Source organism: Marmota marmota, unplaced genomic scaffold (genome assembly GCF_001458135.2).
Source record: "Marmota marmota marmota unplaced genomic scaffold, marMar, whole genome shotgun sequence".
In the NCBI taxonomy this organism is placed as follows: Eukaryota; Metazoa; Chordata; class Mammalia; order Rodentia; family Sciuridae; genus Marmota; species Marmota marmota.
In genome coordinates, this window is record NW_026000141.1 from 1,581,456 (window position 1) to 1,597,958 (window position 16,503).

The following is a 16,503-nucleotide window of genomic DNA, read 5'->3' on the forward strand; positions in this document are numbered from 1 at the left end:
GGCAGTTTTTTTCAGGCTGAGAGTCCTCTAAGGAAGCTGAACTCTCGTCAAGTCTGCTCCTGGGTCAGCATCTCCAGGGCCGACTGCCCGGGGTGGTGTGGAGCACGGCACGTGCCCCCCTGGCTCCAGGGCATAGCCCCCATGGGCCGGCAAGAGAGCTGTCACTGCTCTGCTTGGGGCCTGAACCCACGCTCCCGGGCTGCAACCCTCACTCTCCTGTCACCGGGCCCTGCACGAGCTGCTGCTGTGTTCCTGGGGACACACAGCAGAAAGCCACCAAGGCAGCTTTTGGGCACTGTGGGCTGTAACCACTGCTGGGCCGACACTCTGACCATTGTGATGGGTGTCAGAAGTGGCTGTGCGTGGTGGGTTCTTTGCCACCCCAAGGACTGACTGTGCCTCTTGCCCTGTTCACCAGGCCACTCAGCCCCAGCAGGGAGAAAATGGCAGTGAGCCCCATGGTGCAGACCTTCTCTTGACCACCTGCTTATTTTTAGAACTGTGGAGGAAAAAAGGTTTGGAGGAAGCATCCAAGAAACTGGGATAGAGTTCTGTACCCTGGAGGATGGGAGTTGGCTCCCAGCTCACAAGGCCCGGCCCACAGTGTGACTCAACTTCACATGGGACCCTCTGCCTTTAGTGTACCCAGCTCCACTGTCATCACCGGGGTCATGCGTAGACGTGGCTGGGGAATACCAGACAAAACAAAACACTGGGGATCCAGAGAAGAGACTGCAGAAAATGAGACAGGTGTGATTTCTGGAGATGTCCCTCTTGATTCAGTCACCATCAGCCACCGCGGCCACTGGGCCCCAGGCTAAAATTCAAACCACAAACTCCTGCGCCCCAGAGGAAAGCTCGGAAAGCCAGAGGACTGGCCCGCAACCACGTCTCTCTCAGACCACAGCCAGCCTTGGTCCTGGGTTTCACCTGTCCTAGGGACCTGTCCACAGACACACTGCAAGAGGAGATGGGTCACTTCCCACTGTGGGAACTGCTAACGAAAAGGGCACTTGATGAAAACAAAACTGTTACAAAACTAAGATGTACTGCAAAAAATGAGTAATTGCCATCAAGGCTCTGAGCCCAGAGTGGCGAGGCACACGGGCCGGTGCTGCAGCTGGCACGCGGCTTCTGAGGGCTGCCTTGCTACAACCCCACGATGCATCCGCTAGTGAAGGCCTTACCTGGGTCGGCCCAGTGACAGGAGAGGCTGGCTTGGAGGTCAGCCCTTGTTCTCCCACAGCCATGGCGTTCACTGCCACTCGCCCGGGAACTCCAACTACAAGTGCAAAAGAGGAACAGCCAAGCATGGTCCAATCCCACAGCTGCAGCCTGCACCAGGACCAGGGCTCTGGGTATGGGCAGCCACTGGCTCCCTAGTTCCTGAGAGCACAGGGGGCTGTTTCTGCTGTGCTTGGATGTGGCATGTGGCCAGAGTAGGGCACAGACTCCCGGTGACACCCACAGGGATGCTGTGTACCTTCTGCCCGTTGGCCCCGGCCCTGCAGCCTCCTCGGGCTCTCACTGGTGGAGCACCACAATGGCAGGCAGAGGACCACCCAGCATCACCAGGGTGACTTGGCAGTGGGACTGGAACTGGGCACGCACGCAGCGGCCAGGGTTCCGGGTCAGGAGGGAGGTGCACTAGCCTCACAGACCTCCTATTGCTTCCACAGGTCAAACTACCCACTTCTCCCAGAGAGAGCACAGGGGTGGGGCGCCCAGGAGACATTGGCAGGAGGCAGGACGGGAGCTGGGAACCCAGCGGCTCTGGGGCACGGGCCAGCCAGAGAGGAATGAAATCCTATGGCATGGTCCCCAGGGAACTTAGCATGCTCCCTCAGTGTTATCTGGGACATGTTGGCAAGCAAAGACTCTCATGATTCCCAGAGTCTCCTGTCAGAACAAGATCAAAAACAAAAACCTCAGGACAGTGGGGCTGGTCATACTGAACCAGCACCTCTGAGGACAAACGGGGACAGAGGCAGACACCATGACCCAGCTGTGGAAGTAGAGGTGGTCAGAGCAGGGTTCTGACACACCAAGGACCCATGGCCAGGGAGGCCCAAACACTTCCCGAACACTCACAAGAGTCAGGAGGAGGCTGCGGGCCAAGCCTTCCCCCTGTTCAGAACACCCTACCTTGTGGGGTCAAGGGCACGGGGCTGGGACCGCCGGCCGGGGGCTTGTTTCCCAGGGCACCATGCACCGTGCCCGCCTGAGACATGGTCTGCATCACCACAGGGCCAGGGGCTCGCAGGTAGGGCTGCCCGGGGGCAGATACAATCTGGAGGACACTGCCTGCAATCACACACCCACCAGGGCATCAGTCATGGCAAGGGAGCATCATGGCCACACGTGACAGTCACTTCCAAACCATAGAGAAGCTAATGAGTCCAGAACTGGAGACTCAAAAGTTGAGCACACAAGGCCAAGAGGACCCCAGTGCAGGGCCACATCACAGAGCCCCACCCTCCTGGCACCTCGCTGTAGGCGGTGAGCTCACGGGAAGCCCAACCCAGCCCTGCACCTGCCAACAGGGCCACGGAGGGCGCAGGACTGGAGAGAAGCTGGGTGTGGCCCAGGCCCTGCTGGGCTGCACAGGAGCCACCACTGACTCTGCACCTGCCCCAGTCCCCACGCCTGCCCCCAGAGTGCTCCCCGGAGTGTGCCAACAAAGCCAGAGGTGCCCTGGGGGAGCCCTGCTTCTGAGGCCTGAACACTGGTTGGTAAGGGACTCGCCCACACGGAGCAGCTTCTCCCCCAGAAGAAGCCCTGCCCTGCCAAGCATCCAGGATAGTCCTCATGGGGAAGATGCAGGGGAGGGCACTGGCCCAGGCTGCGGGGCCACCACTCCTGACCCCTTGCTAGCACTAAAGGGCAGCTGGCATCACCCCATGGAGGAGCCAAAGCCATTAACTGCTGCCATGCCATCTCTGGAGATGACCCTCATTCCTGCCTTTAAAAGCAGCGACTGGATAGGCATGCTGCTCTTGGCCAAAGGCCTGGGAGTTCAAGTGAAAACATCCATCCAGGGTGGCGGTGTGCACCTGTGGTCCCAGCTGCTCACCCCAGCCCAGGAGTTCTGGACCTGCCTGGGCAACAGAGTAAAACCCCATTTCAAAACAAAAAAAAAGCAAAACAAAAACCATATGTGTGTAAAAGAAAATAATTTCTCTTACATAAATCTCCAGCTCATTGGTCTACTTCAGAAAATTCACCTCACACTCCTACAACAAATATTTCTAGGTGGATTTACACAATAAGACTCTTTTCAAGGGGCAGATGTCATTAATGCACAGATCAAATAGCCGGAAACCAGGTGGCTTATGAGTGTTACCCACCAGTCCCCTACAACCCCATGAGTTGTTAACTCCACTCCCAGGTGAAGAGCCAGGAGCCCAAAGGAGCCAAATCCCTTGCCAAAGCCACCCGTGGGCAGGACTGCCCATGCATGGTGCCAGCCTGGCATGCTGCTGTTCATCAGCGCCAGTGGCCAGCTCTCCCTCACCTTGCAGCTGCAGGGGCTGGCCTGCCGTGAGCTGCCGCAGCTGGCTGTGCGACAAGGTGAACTTGTTCCCCTGGAACTGCAGCGTCACAGGTGTCTCGGGTTGTGCCACGCGGCTCTGAGGCCCTGCAATGGATGCCAGCTGAGCTATCTTCACTACTTCTCCACCTGGGGAAATGTAGAGGAAAAGCTGAATTAACACCATTTGGGAAAGTCGAGGACTGTTATGTGATACACCAATCACTTGTGGTGAATGACCATGACCTACAGCAAACTGGTCTCAGCAGTGCTCACTGGACACTGCCTCCAGCTACTGACAAGAGCTACCTTAGGGCTGTGGCGGTGGCTTGGTGGTAGAGCGCCTGCCTGGCATGTGAGGCCTTGGGTTCGATTCTCAGCACCACATGTAAATAAATAAAGATCCATCGACAACTAAAATAAATGTATTTTTTAAAAGTGTAGATTGAAAAAGAAAAAAAAAAAAAAACTACCTTACCAGAAAAAAGAAAGCAATCAGATGATGGATTTTAATGGTTTGCTTATTTAACCACAAACGGTAGGGATTTTAGATGTCAGATATTAATGCTATTAAAAAAAAGCAAACATCAAAAATAGAAATCTACTTGTAATAAACCTAGAAACCCTGTTATCAACCTAATTCTCTTTGGAGAATTTTAAAAATTTAAAAAAACGTGTCAACTTAAGCTCACAGAGGCAAATAAGATCACACTAGATAAAGGGCTGGGCTGGGGCTCAGTGGTGGAGTGTTTGCCTGACACATATGAGGCCTTGGGTTGGATCCTCAGCACCACATAAAAATAAATCAAGGTATTGTGTCCATCTACAATTAAAAAAAAAATTAAGAAAAAAAGGAGAGCGATTACATTGGATAAAAAGAACAAACAACTAGCTCCCTTACAATTGTATTTTCAAACTCTAGGAAAGTGTTTAAATAAATAAACCACACGTACAGCTTTAAGGGGTAAAGCCTCACACTATCTCGAGTTAGATCTCAAACACGACCCGTAATGTGCACTGAGAGGCAATGTGGAACTTGTGGAACTTGTGGAACTCGGCACTGTTTTGAAAGACCACTGCATATTGTCAGAAGTGCCAACTCAGCAGCACTCGCCCAGGCCACAATTGCCCAGCAGCTCCGATCCCTTGACCCAGCCCTTGGCACCCAAGGCCAAGTGTCCCTCCCAGGGAAATCCATGCCAGAACCATTAGTCACACCATAAAGAGAAGGGTTAGTAAGGACCAGGAAAATTCCAAGGATGTCTTGCCACAGAACAGCCGTGAACGAGAGGGGAAATGAAGGCAGGAGACAGATCTACGCGCAGGCTCAAATCCCCGTCAGCCCTCCACGGTCCGCAGGCGGTGGTGACCAGGCAGGGCAGAGAGTGGCTCTGCCCACTGCCATGCTCTCTACGTGGCTCGCCTTTCATGGCTCAGTGACTCTGGCCTCTGGCCTCGCGGCGAGCAAGGGCCTTTTCCCTGAGCAGCTGCAAGATGGCCACTCGCGACTGGCATGAAGAGGCTGGGGACGAGGGGTAGGCTAGGCACAGCGCCTCTTGCACGGCTTCATCCTCCCTTCCCGGCTCTCCAGGAGGCCTTGCCGGGGTCTGGTCACTTGACAAAGTCCGTGCGTGAGGCAGTGTCTGAGCAGCACCTTGCCCACGACGTGGTAAGCTGGGACAACTTCCACAGCAGAAAGGACGCAGGCAGGTGGGCTCTGCAGGATGCCAGTCCCCCTAGGCAGCAGCAGGAAGCTCTGCCCTGGGAAAACGAGTGAAGCTGCCCAGTTCCGGCCACTGCATCAAGTTGAGGGTCTCTGCTGGCAAGTGCTTGTTCCAGGCTTGCACCTGACAACCCATGAGGGCTGGGAGGCTGTAGTGCCCACTGCTTTACCACTCGCCCCAGTGGCTGCGGGCTGACGGAGAGAGACCTCGGTGGACACCAGGGAGGTGCTGACCTGCACCCAGTGTGGCAAGGGGCGCAGGAGAAAAGCAGAGCCGAGAGGGTGAGGAGAAAGCGCAGAGAGGAGAAGGGGCCTGGATGCTGCCTCTGGAGAGGCCCACCCCTGGCAGACGCCTTGTCAAGGTAGCGCCAGGCCTGGGCGGCAGAGAGACAGAGGCAGTGGACAGCAAAGGCCTTCAGAGTTCCCGTGCTCCTGACACCGCTCAGGGCAGTGAGAGGCAGAACCAGAAGGCAGGGCCACTTACTGGGCAAGCGCGCCTGGGCCTGCGAGGTGAGCACCAGCCGCTGGGGCGGCGCGCTCNGCGCTGGCGGAGGCCGGCGAGGTCTGCAACAGGGCCGCTGCAATCGATAAGTCGGTTTGTGCAAAGCCGTTAGCAGTTCTTCTCAACGACAACGCTTCACACCCGAACTTCAAAGAAATTACATAAACGTTACTGCACACTGTCCTCAAGAGAAAAGCCCTCTGGGAAAAGACAGAGGCAGGACAGGGACGGTCCTCAGTGGAGAGACTACCACTGTGCTTTCTGGTGCTCCTCCTCCCGAGAGCAGGCCGGGCGGAGCCAAGCCGGCCACAGCTGCCCCCCACACACAGCACTGGGAGGGCGGCCACTCTCATCAGTCGCAGCCCTAAGTCTGCTTACCTCGGAGGAAGTGGTGGGTGTGACGCCAGGAACCTCCATGGAGGCCAAGACGCCACGTCTGCGACCCCTCTGCCATCTAACCCTATCCGTCCTCAAGTGACCGCCAGTTAGGCTGAAATGATGGCACATGTAATAACAACAAGTGTCTCCAGGAACGTCCTGAGCCCTCTGCCAAGGTGGCCATCATCGTCAACGTGTTCTCAGCCAAGAGAGAGGTTTCTCACACAGGAGAAGCCCAGCGTAAGAAACGAGAACGTCTATGCCTCCTGAAAACTAGACCAGGTGGCTCAACGTGTTGGACCTGCAGGTGCTCGCTAGGGAGCTCCTGGCACCGGGGCCACGACCAAGTGAAGGTACCTTTTGCATCCGGGTTTGCAGAGAACGTGGCGATCGGTGGCCGTCCACGGGCCTGGCCCTGTGGAGGCGCAGCAGCTGTATTGGCAGTTGCTGTCCGGGGCGGGTGGGAGCTGGGGAAGGCCACGGTGCGACCCTCGGGCTTCTGGCCGTACTGCACAGGCTGAAACAACCTGGACACCCAGGCCCAGGCGAAGACGGCATCAGCCGCTGCAGAGCCCAGGCTCCACAGGGCGGCCGAGGGGCCTGGAGGCTGCCCAGGGTCCCGGAGGCTGCCCAGGGTCCCAGCTCCAGGAGCATGGGCCAGGGCAGGGCGGGACCCCTTGATGGGGGGGAAGGGCCAGTGACAAACTGCACTTGAAATTGGTATGTGGACCATGACTCTGTGATATTGGGACAAATGTGATCTAAACTGTTTAAATAAACATTAGTGTAGATCAGAAAAAAAACTCCTGCATAACACCCAGGGCACTTCAGAGCCAGAGGGCAGAGCCAGAGCCTCAAGGTGCTGCATAGGAGCGGTGGGAGCCGCCCACGCCTGTCCACAGGCTGCTGCCCCCATGTTATCCCAAGGGAGCACAGCATCCTTCTCCCTCCCCTAGGGACATAAGGGACAGAGATGGGCAGCTGCGGTTGGCCATGAAGCCAAGGGCAGGAAAGGGCGACTGGGGCAGCCTGGCCCTTCACTCCGGGACTCCTGCTTCCTGTCTTCCTTTTCACCCAAACACTGGAGCCTACCAGTTTCTAACAGCAGGAGTTGGCGCTACCCAAACCATTCCCGACTCAAGTCCATCACCTGACCTACCTGATCCTGTCCTCCTACCGATCCCCCAAGACCATCACTCCATGTCAGTGTATCGCCTAGAGGGACCGCTGCCCTGTGGTGCGGTGGATCCAGTGTCCCCCACCCCCCCTGCGCTCTGCCCCATGAACACGCTCTGTGCCCTGCTGGCACAGCTGACTGGTCTGGCCATGCCAGCTGCTACTGTATCAGGCCCCTCACACCCCAATGCCTGGGCCACAACCACCACGCATGAGCTGGCGCAGAGTGGAAAGCAGTCCCTATGCTGCCCACAGCCTGCATGGCCACGCTCGCCAAAACCAGGGTGTCTGGGGAGTTCCCCGGGGAGTGGGCAGCCATATTTGGTTATCAGACTTTACTTCCAACACCAAACACTCAGGCCAACTGGGCGCTGACCTGCAGCCACACTTTGGATGAGCAGAACAAGCCCCTGCTGCTCCCAGCCCTCACCCACGCACCTACTGGCCTTCAGCTTCACTGCCACTGGACGGGCTGACGGGGGTGGCGAGTTGAAGGCCTCCTCCATCAGCTTCCGGGTCACCTTTTTCTTAGACAGCAATTCTGCCTCATGGCGAGTGATTTTATTCTCTAACCCAATGAGATCAAATATAGAAAGATCGGCTTCCTAAGTAGAAAAACAAACAAAATAAAATAAAACCCTGCCGCACCAGGTGGCAGAGGACAGCCTAACCAAGAGCCAGACCTGCTAGGGGTGGGAGCCCAGCTGAGCAGGCTCTGCAGAGGGGGTCCTCCCAGCCTGTGCAGCTGGGCAGGCTGCACACTTCGGGGCCAGCGCCCCTCCTTAACAAAGGGACCCCGGGAGGGCGCGGGAATGGGGCAAGGGCAGGGTTGGCAGCCGCAGATCACACAGGTGAAGGCAGGACACCCAGGGAGAAGGAGGGCAGTACCAGGCCTAGTGCCAAAGCCCGAGCCTGTGCTTCCTGGCAGGTGCTGGTGAGGGTGGGGAGCAGAAGGCCCTCCTGCCACTGCTGGGGAGGAAGGTGACAGGGCGTAGAGCACAGTCAGCAGCTTCACCAAGTCAGGTGCAGGGCAACGTGAGGCCAGCTCCCCCACCCAGCACACCCCAGAGAAGCTACAGCCTGGTGTGCACAAAACTTGGCAGGCGTGTTCTCAGCGGCACACTCATGACAGCCAAGGGTGAAAACACCAAGATGTGCCCCAGCTGATGACAGGGGACACAGCTCCAGGCTGCTCCTGTCAGCGTGTATCACTCAGCCTCGAGACTCAGAGCCATCGGACACCACCACTGGAAGAACTCCAACAGCCAGGCATGGGGGTGCAGCCTGCGATCCCAGCCACCAGAAGGGAGGCAGGAGGGCTGCAGGCTCCAGCCAGCCTCACCACTTGGCAAACCTCTCAAGGCAAGCCTGAAAAGGGCTGCAGACATGGCTCAGCAGTGGAGCCCTGGGGCTTGATCCCCAGGACTGCAAAAACAACAAGGACCAAAGGATCCCGTTCCCATGGAACCTCAGGACATGCAAACGTACAGACTGAGGTTAGATGGGCAGTGGCCAGGGAGGGGCGAGCAGAGGGGGGACAGGGACTGGAAGCCAACACATGTGGACGTGCATGGGCTTTTATCTACTGTGTGCCTGGCAGGGACCGGACAGGGCTCAGCTCTCTGAACCCTCCACTTACCTTCCAAACACCTCTCTCCAGTGCCTCTAGGACCAGAGAGGCCGACTGGTACTGCAGAGGCCCTGCCACGTAGGAGGAGTCAGGGACCCGGGGCTCTATCAGTCCGGGGTGGTTGCAGATGCGCTGCAGCCTCATCAGGATGCTCAGGACATTGACAAAGTGACCGCTCTTCAGAGCCTCCTGAGTCCTGCTCGGGGAAAGCGCAGTTCAGCCTGACAGCAGACACATACTTGCCACTCAGCTCCTCGCTAGCAGCTCTGCTGGTGCCAGGACATGGCACCTACACATCCTCTCCAGATTGGGCTGGCAAATCAGTCACCTCCAACATTCAAGTCCAAATCCCCACATGGCTTTGTTTACCTGCTGACACATGCACATCTTCACACAAAGATACCCTGGTGGGGAGAGGGGGCCGGCCGTGCGCAAGCACTCAGAGGAGGACTATTACCCACTGTGACTGTGATGAGTCCCCAAGGGCACGGGCACCTGAGAGGCACTGTGAAGGCCAGAGGCTTACTGAGCCCAGGTGCGATGAGTCTCCTTAGAAGGGCCCCCAGCACCCACTCAGGGCAGGCATGCAGGTGCCCGACCCTGACTGTGGTGAAGTAGGGCACAGGCAGACCCCAGGGCTCACCAGAGCCAGGTCCAGGAGGAAACGGAAGCTGCAGCATGGGGCAGACCTCTAGGGGGAGGAGGCCGCCCTGGACACAGCATAGCAGGGCCAGCCGCCCCAGGGTGCCACTGGTCTGGAGAGACTCAGGAAACAGACCAGAGCCATGGGAAGGGCACTGCTCCATGACAGTGCCGCATCCACAGAGGAAGGCCCTGGAGGACCAGGTGTGAGAGTGAGCAGAGCTCAGTGCAGGTCGTGCCAATTCCAGGCACTCAGGGACATCTCCAGAGCTGGCAGCAGCGGCAGGTGTGGAGAGCAAAGAGCTGGGTGAGCAGAGAGATGCACACACGCCTGGCCAGCAAGCAGAGCAGGGAGGGAGGGAGGAACAGGGAGGAGTCGTGAAATCACACCACACTCATCTGCGCGTGGCCAACAGAATAAGACAAAGGACAACGGAAGATGGAAAATTCCAGAGATGAGGGACCCAGCACAGGGACTAGGAACAGAAAGGCAGCTCCCTGGGGAGCCAGGAGACAGCAGGGGCAGGGGCAGGGGCAGTGTGGGGGTGTGGAGCTGGCCGGAGGGCTGCCCAGGACAGGGCTCCTGGCTGTCAGCTGCAGCCCAAGAATGGACAGCTGGACACCTGGTGGTGGCATGGAAGCCCATGTTGACCACCTGTGTGAAGAGGCCACCCTGGGTGCCCTCCAGAGATGGCCATTGCAGAACAGTGGACACTGGCGAAGACAGCTCTGCTTTCCCCAGTGGGACCCACCGCCGTGGGCCCTTAAGCCTCCACGACACATGTGACTCCCAAGCAGAGTCCCACACTGGGGGCATGACAGGGAAGAAGCCCCAAGCCCCACCCCTGGGCGAGGCTTTCCACACAGGCCTGGGCCAGGTGGAAGGGCAACCTCATGCCTCAATTCCCTGCGCTGGCACATGGCTCAAGAGAAGCTGCCTCCCTGACACTCAACCCACTCCTCTGCCAGCGGCCACCTGTCCCACAGTTGGCAGAGGGCGACGCCAGCCACACAGATGGCAAGCTCCGTTTCTCTATCCAGTTTCCACAATGATCCCGAGAACTGGCCAGTGTCACATCTGGAGGGGGTCTGCCACTCCTTGCCCCACTAACCATGACTGCAGCCTCCCGCAGACAGCCGAGCAAGGTACAAGCCAGTCGTCCCGCACACTGGCTGGCACCTGACTCCCCAGCAGGCCTTCAGTCACTCTGCAGAAATGCCCAACCATTTCTTGGAGGCACACTGGGGGCCACATATTGCTCTGAGTGCTGCAGACACGAGAACACCCACCTCAGGATCCGAGGACACCACTGCACACTGGCAGCAGGAGCAGAGAGGCCAGCAGGGCCCATGGGCAGCCACTGGGGCCAGGCCTCACGCCTGCTACCTCCCTGCATCCTGAGCTATCCTGGCCATTGCTAAGACCGGGGCCATGCAATCACCCTGCACCTGCCCACCTCTGCCACTGCACCTCCTGAGGGTCCTGGATCTTCTCCCACAGAGCCAGGCAAGGCCCCCTGACAGGTGGGGACCAGGTCCAGATGCAGCACTGGGGACTGCTGCAGTTCTTAGATGCCTCTGAGTAGACGGAGCAGGGAGAAAACACTGAGCAAGAAATCTGAAGTCCTTTGAAGCTGAGCACAGTGGCCACACCTGACACCACCACCCCAGAGGCTAAGGTGGGTGGATGGTAAGTTCAAGTCAGCCTCAGCAACTGTGAGATCCTATCTCAAAATAAAAAACAAAAAGGGATGGGGATGTGGCTCAGTGCTTAAGTACCCCTGGGGTCAGTCCCCAGCACCAAAAATTAAAATTCTTTGGAACCTGGTTTCCATGTTTCTTGCATTTGGTCTTTCTAAACAGGAAAACACAAAGCCCAACCAAAAGAATCCAGCAGCCAGGAGAGGCCACAAGAGTCCACAGCAAGTCCACTCACAGCTGGCATGTGGGCACAGCCTCACTCACCACCTCTCCCTGGATGGGGACAGGGAGGAGGTTGCAGATGGCCAAGGCATGATGTAGCCTGTTGTGACCAGAGGATCTTCTACAACAGGCACACTGTGCCCACTGACCTGCTCCCCTCAGCAGCTACGCCAGGTCCCAGTGCCCCACTGCTGGTGAGAAGGTAAGCCGTTGGTCAGCGTGTTGCCTCGGCAAGCCCACACTGCAGGCCCTGGAGCCACCCAGGTAGCAGCAGCAGGAGCTGAGTGGACATCATGCCACACATGTGGCAACTGAGGCTGGCAGAGTGGCAGAGAGGATGAGCCAGGTTGAGCCCCAGACTCAGGGACAGGAGCTCCTGCCGAGCTCCCTGTGACCAATAGCAGGACAGGCCCACGCCCAGCCGGCACTCACCCAGGCTGCAGGATGACGTCCTCGTACAAAGCTTTCTGCCGACTGGACAGGCGGCACTTGAGGACGTGCTCATACTTCCTGGTCAGCTGCTTCTCCACATCTCTTTTAGTCCTCCGCAAAATAAACGGCTGTGTCACCTAGAGGGAAACAGCAGGTCTTTCTTTGGCAACCCGCCATATCACGTCTGTCCACGGCAGGCGGCCCCACTCTACAAAGGCAGACGTACCCGGTGCAGCCTGATGACCACCTTGTGGTAGTAGTCCTGGTTCTCCTCGCTGGGGGCTTTCAAGGGGAAGCTCAGGTAGGGCCTGGAGATCCCGGGGATGAGGAAGTGCACCATAGTCCAGAGCTCCAGGAAGGTGTTGTGCAGCGGCGCATCAATCAGGAGCAGACGCTGCTGGCTGAAAACAAGATGAAAGCATTTTGGGAGGACCAGAGGACCCTGGCGGCCAGCCAAAGGAGACCTGCCTCAACAAAGAAAGGGCTGGGGGGTCAGTGAGCACTTGCCCAGCCAACCCAGCAAACATGGAAAACGGGGCAGCACTGAATGCTGGGATACGAGGAGGTGGCTCACAACGACCCTCCTCTCTGGTGGCATCTGAGAAGGGTCAGCAGCTCCACAGGGCAAGGCACATGCACACAGGTCCTGAGAAGAGGGGCTGAGCCAATAAAGTCAGTAGCCTCCCCCGCCCAGGCCCTGATAAAGGTAAAGGACGACTCCCTGGACTAAGAGAGCCCCCCATGTCTGCAACAATCTGCGTTCTCCAAAAGAGTCCACAGGTAACAAGAACAGCTACAAAGCCCTCGGGACAGTGGGTTGCACCAGCCCTGGAGTGGCAGCAGACCTCTGCAGGGTGAAAACGGCCTCCCAGTGCCGCTCAGTCAAGCCCTTCACACGCTGCATCTCGTCGATGACAAGGCACTTCCAGCGCACTCGTGAGAAGGCAGGGTAGCCTCTGAAGAACTGCTTGTAGGACGTGATGCAGATGTGGAAGCTGTTGGGCTCGGCCCACTCCTGCAGCAGAGAGAGCGCCACCTTCCCACCAGGCCTGCCCTGCGCCCCGCAGGCAGGCCACACATCGAGAGCAGCCCCACGGGGCTGCATGGCGACCTGCTCCTGCACATGACTGGTCCGCTCACCTTTTCCACCAAGCTAAAGCTCATTTGTTGACAGATCAAAATGCCTTGGAAGCAGTGACAACTGCCATTTGGAAAATATAGAGATTAGCCAGGCACAGTGGCGTACACCCCGTAATCCTAGCTGCTCGGGAGGCTGAGGCAGGAGGACTGTGAATTCAAAGCCAGCCTCAGCAACTTAAATGCCCCATCTCTAAATAAAACATAAAATAGGACTGGGGATGTGGCTTAGTAGTTGAATGCTCTTGAGTTCAATCCCTGGTACCGGGAGGAAAAGAAAAACCCAAAGGAAATTGCCAAAGGGGACCCTGAAGGCGGGCAGCATCTGTAGTGGATAATCTGAACAAGTAAAAACCGTGTTCAGAGAATGTGGATACCTGCTGGCAGCTGACCGCTGTATGAAGCTTTTTAAAAGCAAGTTAGTAACTACATATGGAGTTTTGGTTTGAACGTGGCCCCTCCAAAATTCCTATTAAGCTGAACATCTGCTTATTAGGAATATAAGAGGAGGGGCCTTCTCTACCCTCATAGGCAGGTGGGACCCTGACCAAGGCTGTAGTGAACAGCTGATACTTCTGCCTGCTCCACACAAGGACTCAGCAATGAGGCGCCATCTGGTCAGCCAATGCTAGGCCTGCACAGAACAGGGACCACGAATGTCCTGGCCTCAGACTCCTGCCTCCTGATCCTCAGGAAGGAAGGCCTGTGTGTGGAGGACAAGTATGCGGCCTCTGGCACGGGTAGAGACTGACAGGCAGCACGCGCGCCCCCACTCCACACAGTCCGTCCCCAATGAGCCAGAACTGGAGACGCAATGAAACCTGCGGTTAGTGCACACTGGGCTGAGGGCCGGGGAACCGCAGCGGGGAGGAGGGCGGGAAGCTGCCCTGTGAGTTGTGAACCTTTCCAGGAACGCTGCCCTGGAGATGCCCCTGTTGGTCTGTGACCCTGAACTCAGGATGTGTCACGACCTCTCACCCAGGCTGGCGACACTCAGCGTGGGCCTGAGGCACAGCACCACAGCCTAGAAGGAAACGTGGTGTGCCTGCAAAGAGCAGGCTCAGGGGCTCGCTGCCCCAACGGCTCACAAGCCCAGAGGCTCGAGCAGCAACACCCAACATGTGTTAGGAAGCATGACTTCACATTCTGAAATGTCTTCTATGAAAATTAAGCTGGTTCTACATTCAGTTTTATTTCGGGAGAGAGAGAGGTACCTGTCTCTTTGCTTTGAGTTCTCTGTGGCTGCCAACGTAGGAGAGGGTTTTGAGCCCAGGACACCAGCGTTTCAGCTCAAGCTCCCACTTGAGTATGTTACAACTTCTCACGACAACAAGATGGGGGCCCCAGTTACCTACAAAAGAAACCAGAATCACTTTAAAATAACACATCAACTCCAGGTTCACTGCGATGGCTTTGAACAGAGAACTGACACAGTAGGTGCCAAATGGACCCGCATGGGAGGACACCAGCCATGAAGGGGAAGGCACGCTGCCCTCCCTAGCGCCACACCCCAGACTGCGCAGACCCCTGAGGAGCACTGCTGAAGACAGAGTCGTGAGAACCCAGGTGGGTACAGACCATGGAGACCCCACTGCAGTTCCCAGGAGGAACTGCCCCCACGAACCACAGGCAGGAGCAAGAGAACAGGCCATGCCCTCTCCAGAGCAGCAGGCATCCGGCACCACAGGCCCATGCTGCTTTGGCAACATGATGGACAGATCCGCTCCTCACGGACACTGATCCCTGGCCATAGCACACCCAAGCCACCCAAGTAGGTAGTGGGAAAATTAAGGATCTAAAGCTACTCAGTGTAACACAGACACAGCAAATTCAAATTCCACACAGTAACTGAAACACAAATCAAGTTAAAAAACAGAATGGCAGACTTCAAAAAATACATATGTCTATAGCCACTACTTGGGAGGCACGAAACAATGACAAATCGCCAGGAGAAAACGGGCCTCAGTAGAAACAGGAATGCACGGAGAACAGAACACCAGAGGGCGGCAACTCTCCAGAGTACAGCCCCTCGTGGGAAGGCTACCCCAGGGCCAGCACACCCGGTACCAAACACGACACACAACATGTGGCCGCCTGGGAGGAAAACATGGCTGTGCCCGCACATGTCTGCCAAGGTGGCCATTGGACAGGACACTTGCCACTTTGCCCATGGTCCGCATCAGGGAGGGAAGTAAGCAGACCAGGGACACCTCCTCTCCCTGGAAAGCAAGAGAAACCCTGTGCCCTCTGGGTGCTGAGCCTGGGACCAACTCTGTGGGCTGATCAGCAGTCCTAATGGAAAACTTGAGGAATGCACACTGCTCTGGGTGCTTCCTGCTGTCCAGGAGCAGCAGCCGAGAGACAGCAACATTCCTGACCCAAGTGAGAGACCCCTGAGATCTACACCAGCAGAGTTAGAGTAGGTGGCACACACTCCGAGCTCCTCCTTCCAACACCTGCAGATCTGCACCCTCCTGGCCCAGCCACCACCTCTCAGTGAAGTGCACCCTGCCCCTTCCAGCCTCCGCAACCACCAGCAGAGCAGCCCAGAGCCCACCTCCCCCATCACAGGGCCAACACTGCACAGACCTGGCGTGAGGCAGAGCCACATGAGCATATACAGGCCTTACAGCCCCAAGGCTGGCCAGGCCCTTCTGCCTCCCCTGCCTGTGCCCTCCAAGGACAGATGAGACAGATGACCTCCAGTCTTTACCACAGTCACTGCCCACCACCCAAGGCTTCAGTGACCTGCAGAAGCGAGCAAGTGCCGGCTGTAAATGAGCATTCTGAACTGCTTGGTGACACCTGCTCCGTGCCCTCCTTCCCGCCCAGGACACAAGCGTTCCCTGTTTGCAGACTGCGCCATGAGTGATACCCACTCAACTCTAGCTCAGTAGCCCTCTTGGCTATCAGATCGATGGCCACAGTGTCACAATGCTCGTGTTCAAGTGGCCCTAAGCACCAGAGCAGCAATGGACCTTGGCAGTGCATGTGCCCAGAGAGACACAACGCTGGCCTCCAGTGCACAGGGGGACATCCTCACCTCAGGGAAAAGGCAGCACAGAGAGAAGTGCTGCTGAGGATCAGGTACCCCAGTGTTTTGCAGCACAGCACCTGGAGAGAGGAGACTACTGTCCTTACAACAGGGCAAAGCACACACTTTCTTCACTGAAAAAACAGTAAGGCAAGGCGGCGTTCCCATTCTGAATTAGGTACACTTAGAAAATCTATTTTAAAGTGTTACATTTAAGTTGCATAATATTGCCGGGGCTCAGTGGCACACACTTGTGATCCCAGCAGCTCATGAGGCAGAGGCAGGAGGATCCTAAGTTCAAAGCCAGCCTCAGCAAAAGCGAGGCCCTGAGCAACTCAGTGAGACCCTGTCTCTAATACAAAACAGGGCTGGGGATGTAGCTTGTGGTCGAGTGCCC

At 57.1% G+C, this 16,503-nt stretch overlaps 1 protein-coding gene across 1 annotated transcript in view; it reads right to left on the bottom strand.

Moving 5' to 3' along the window:
- Ep400 (E1A binding protein p400) overlaps positions 1–16,503 on the bottom strand; it is an 88,650-nt gene that overhangs the window by 32,865 nt on the left and 39,282 nt on the right. The window contains 10 exon segments of the mRNA XM_015505600.2: positions 1,188–1,282; positions 2,146–2,304; positions 3,515–3,679; positions 6,490–6,659; positions 7,747–7,913; positions 8,948–9,134; positions 11,936–12,072; positions 12,162–12,336; positions 12,781–12,950; positions 14,287–14,423. Coding sequence (XP_015361086.1) covers positions 1,188–1,282; positions 2,146–2,304; positions 3,515–3,679; positions 6,490–6,659; positions 7,747–7,913; positions 8,948–9,134; positions 11,936–12,072; positions 12,162–12,336; positions 12,781–12,950; positions 14,287–14,423 — 1,562 coding nt within the window.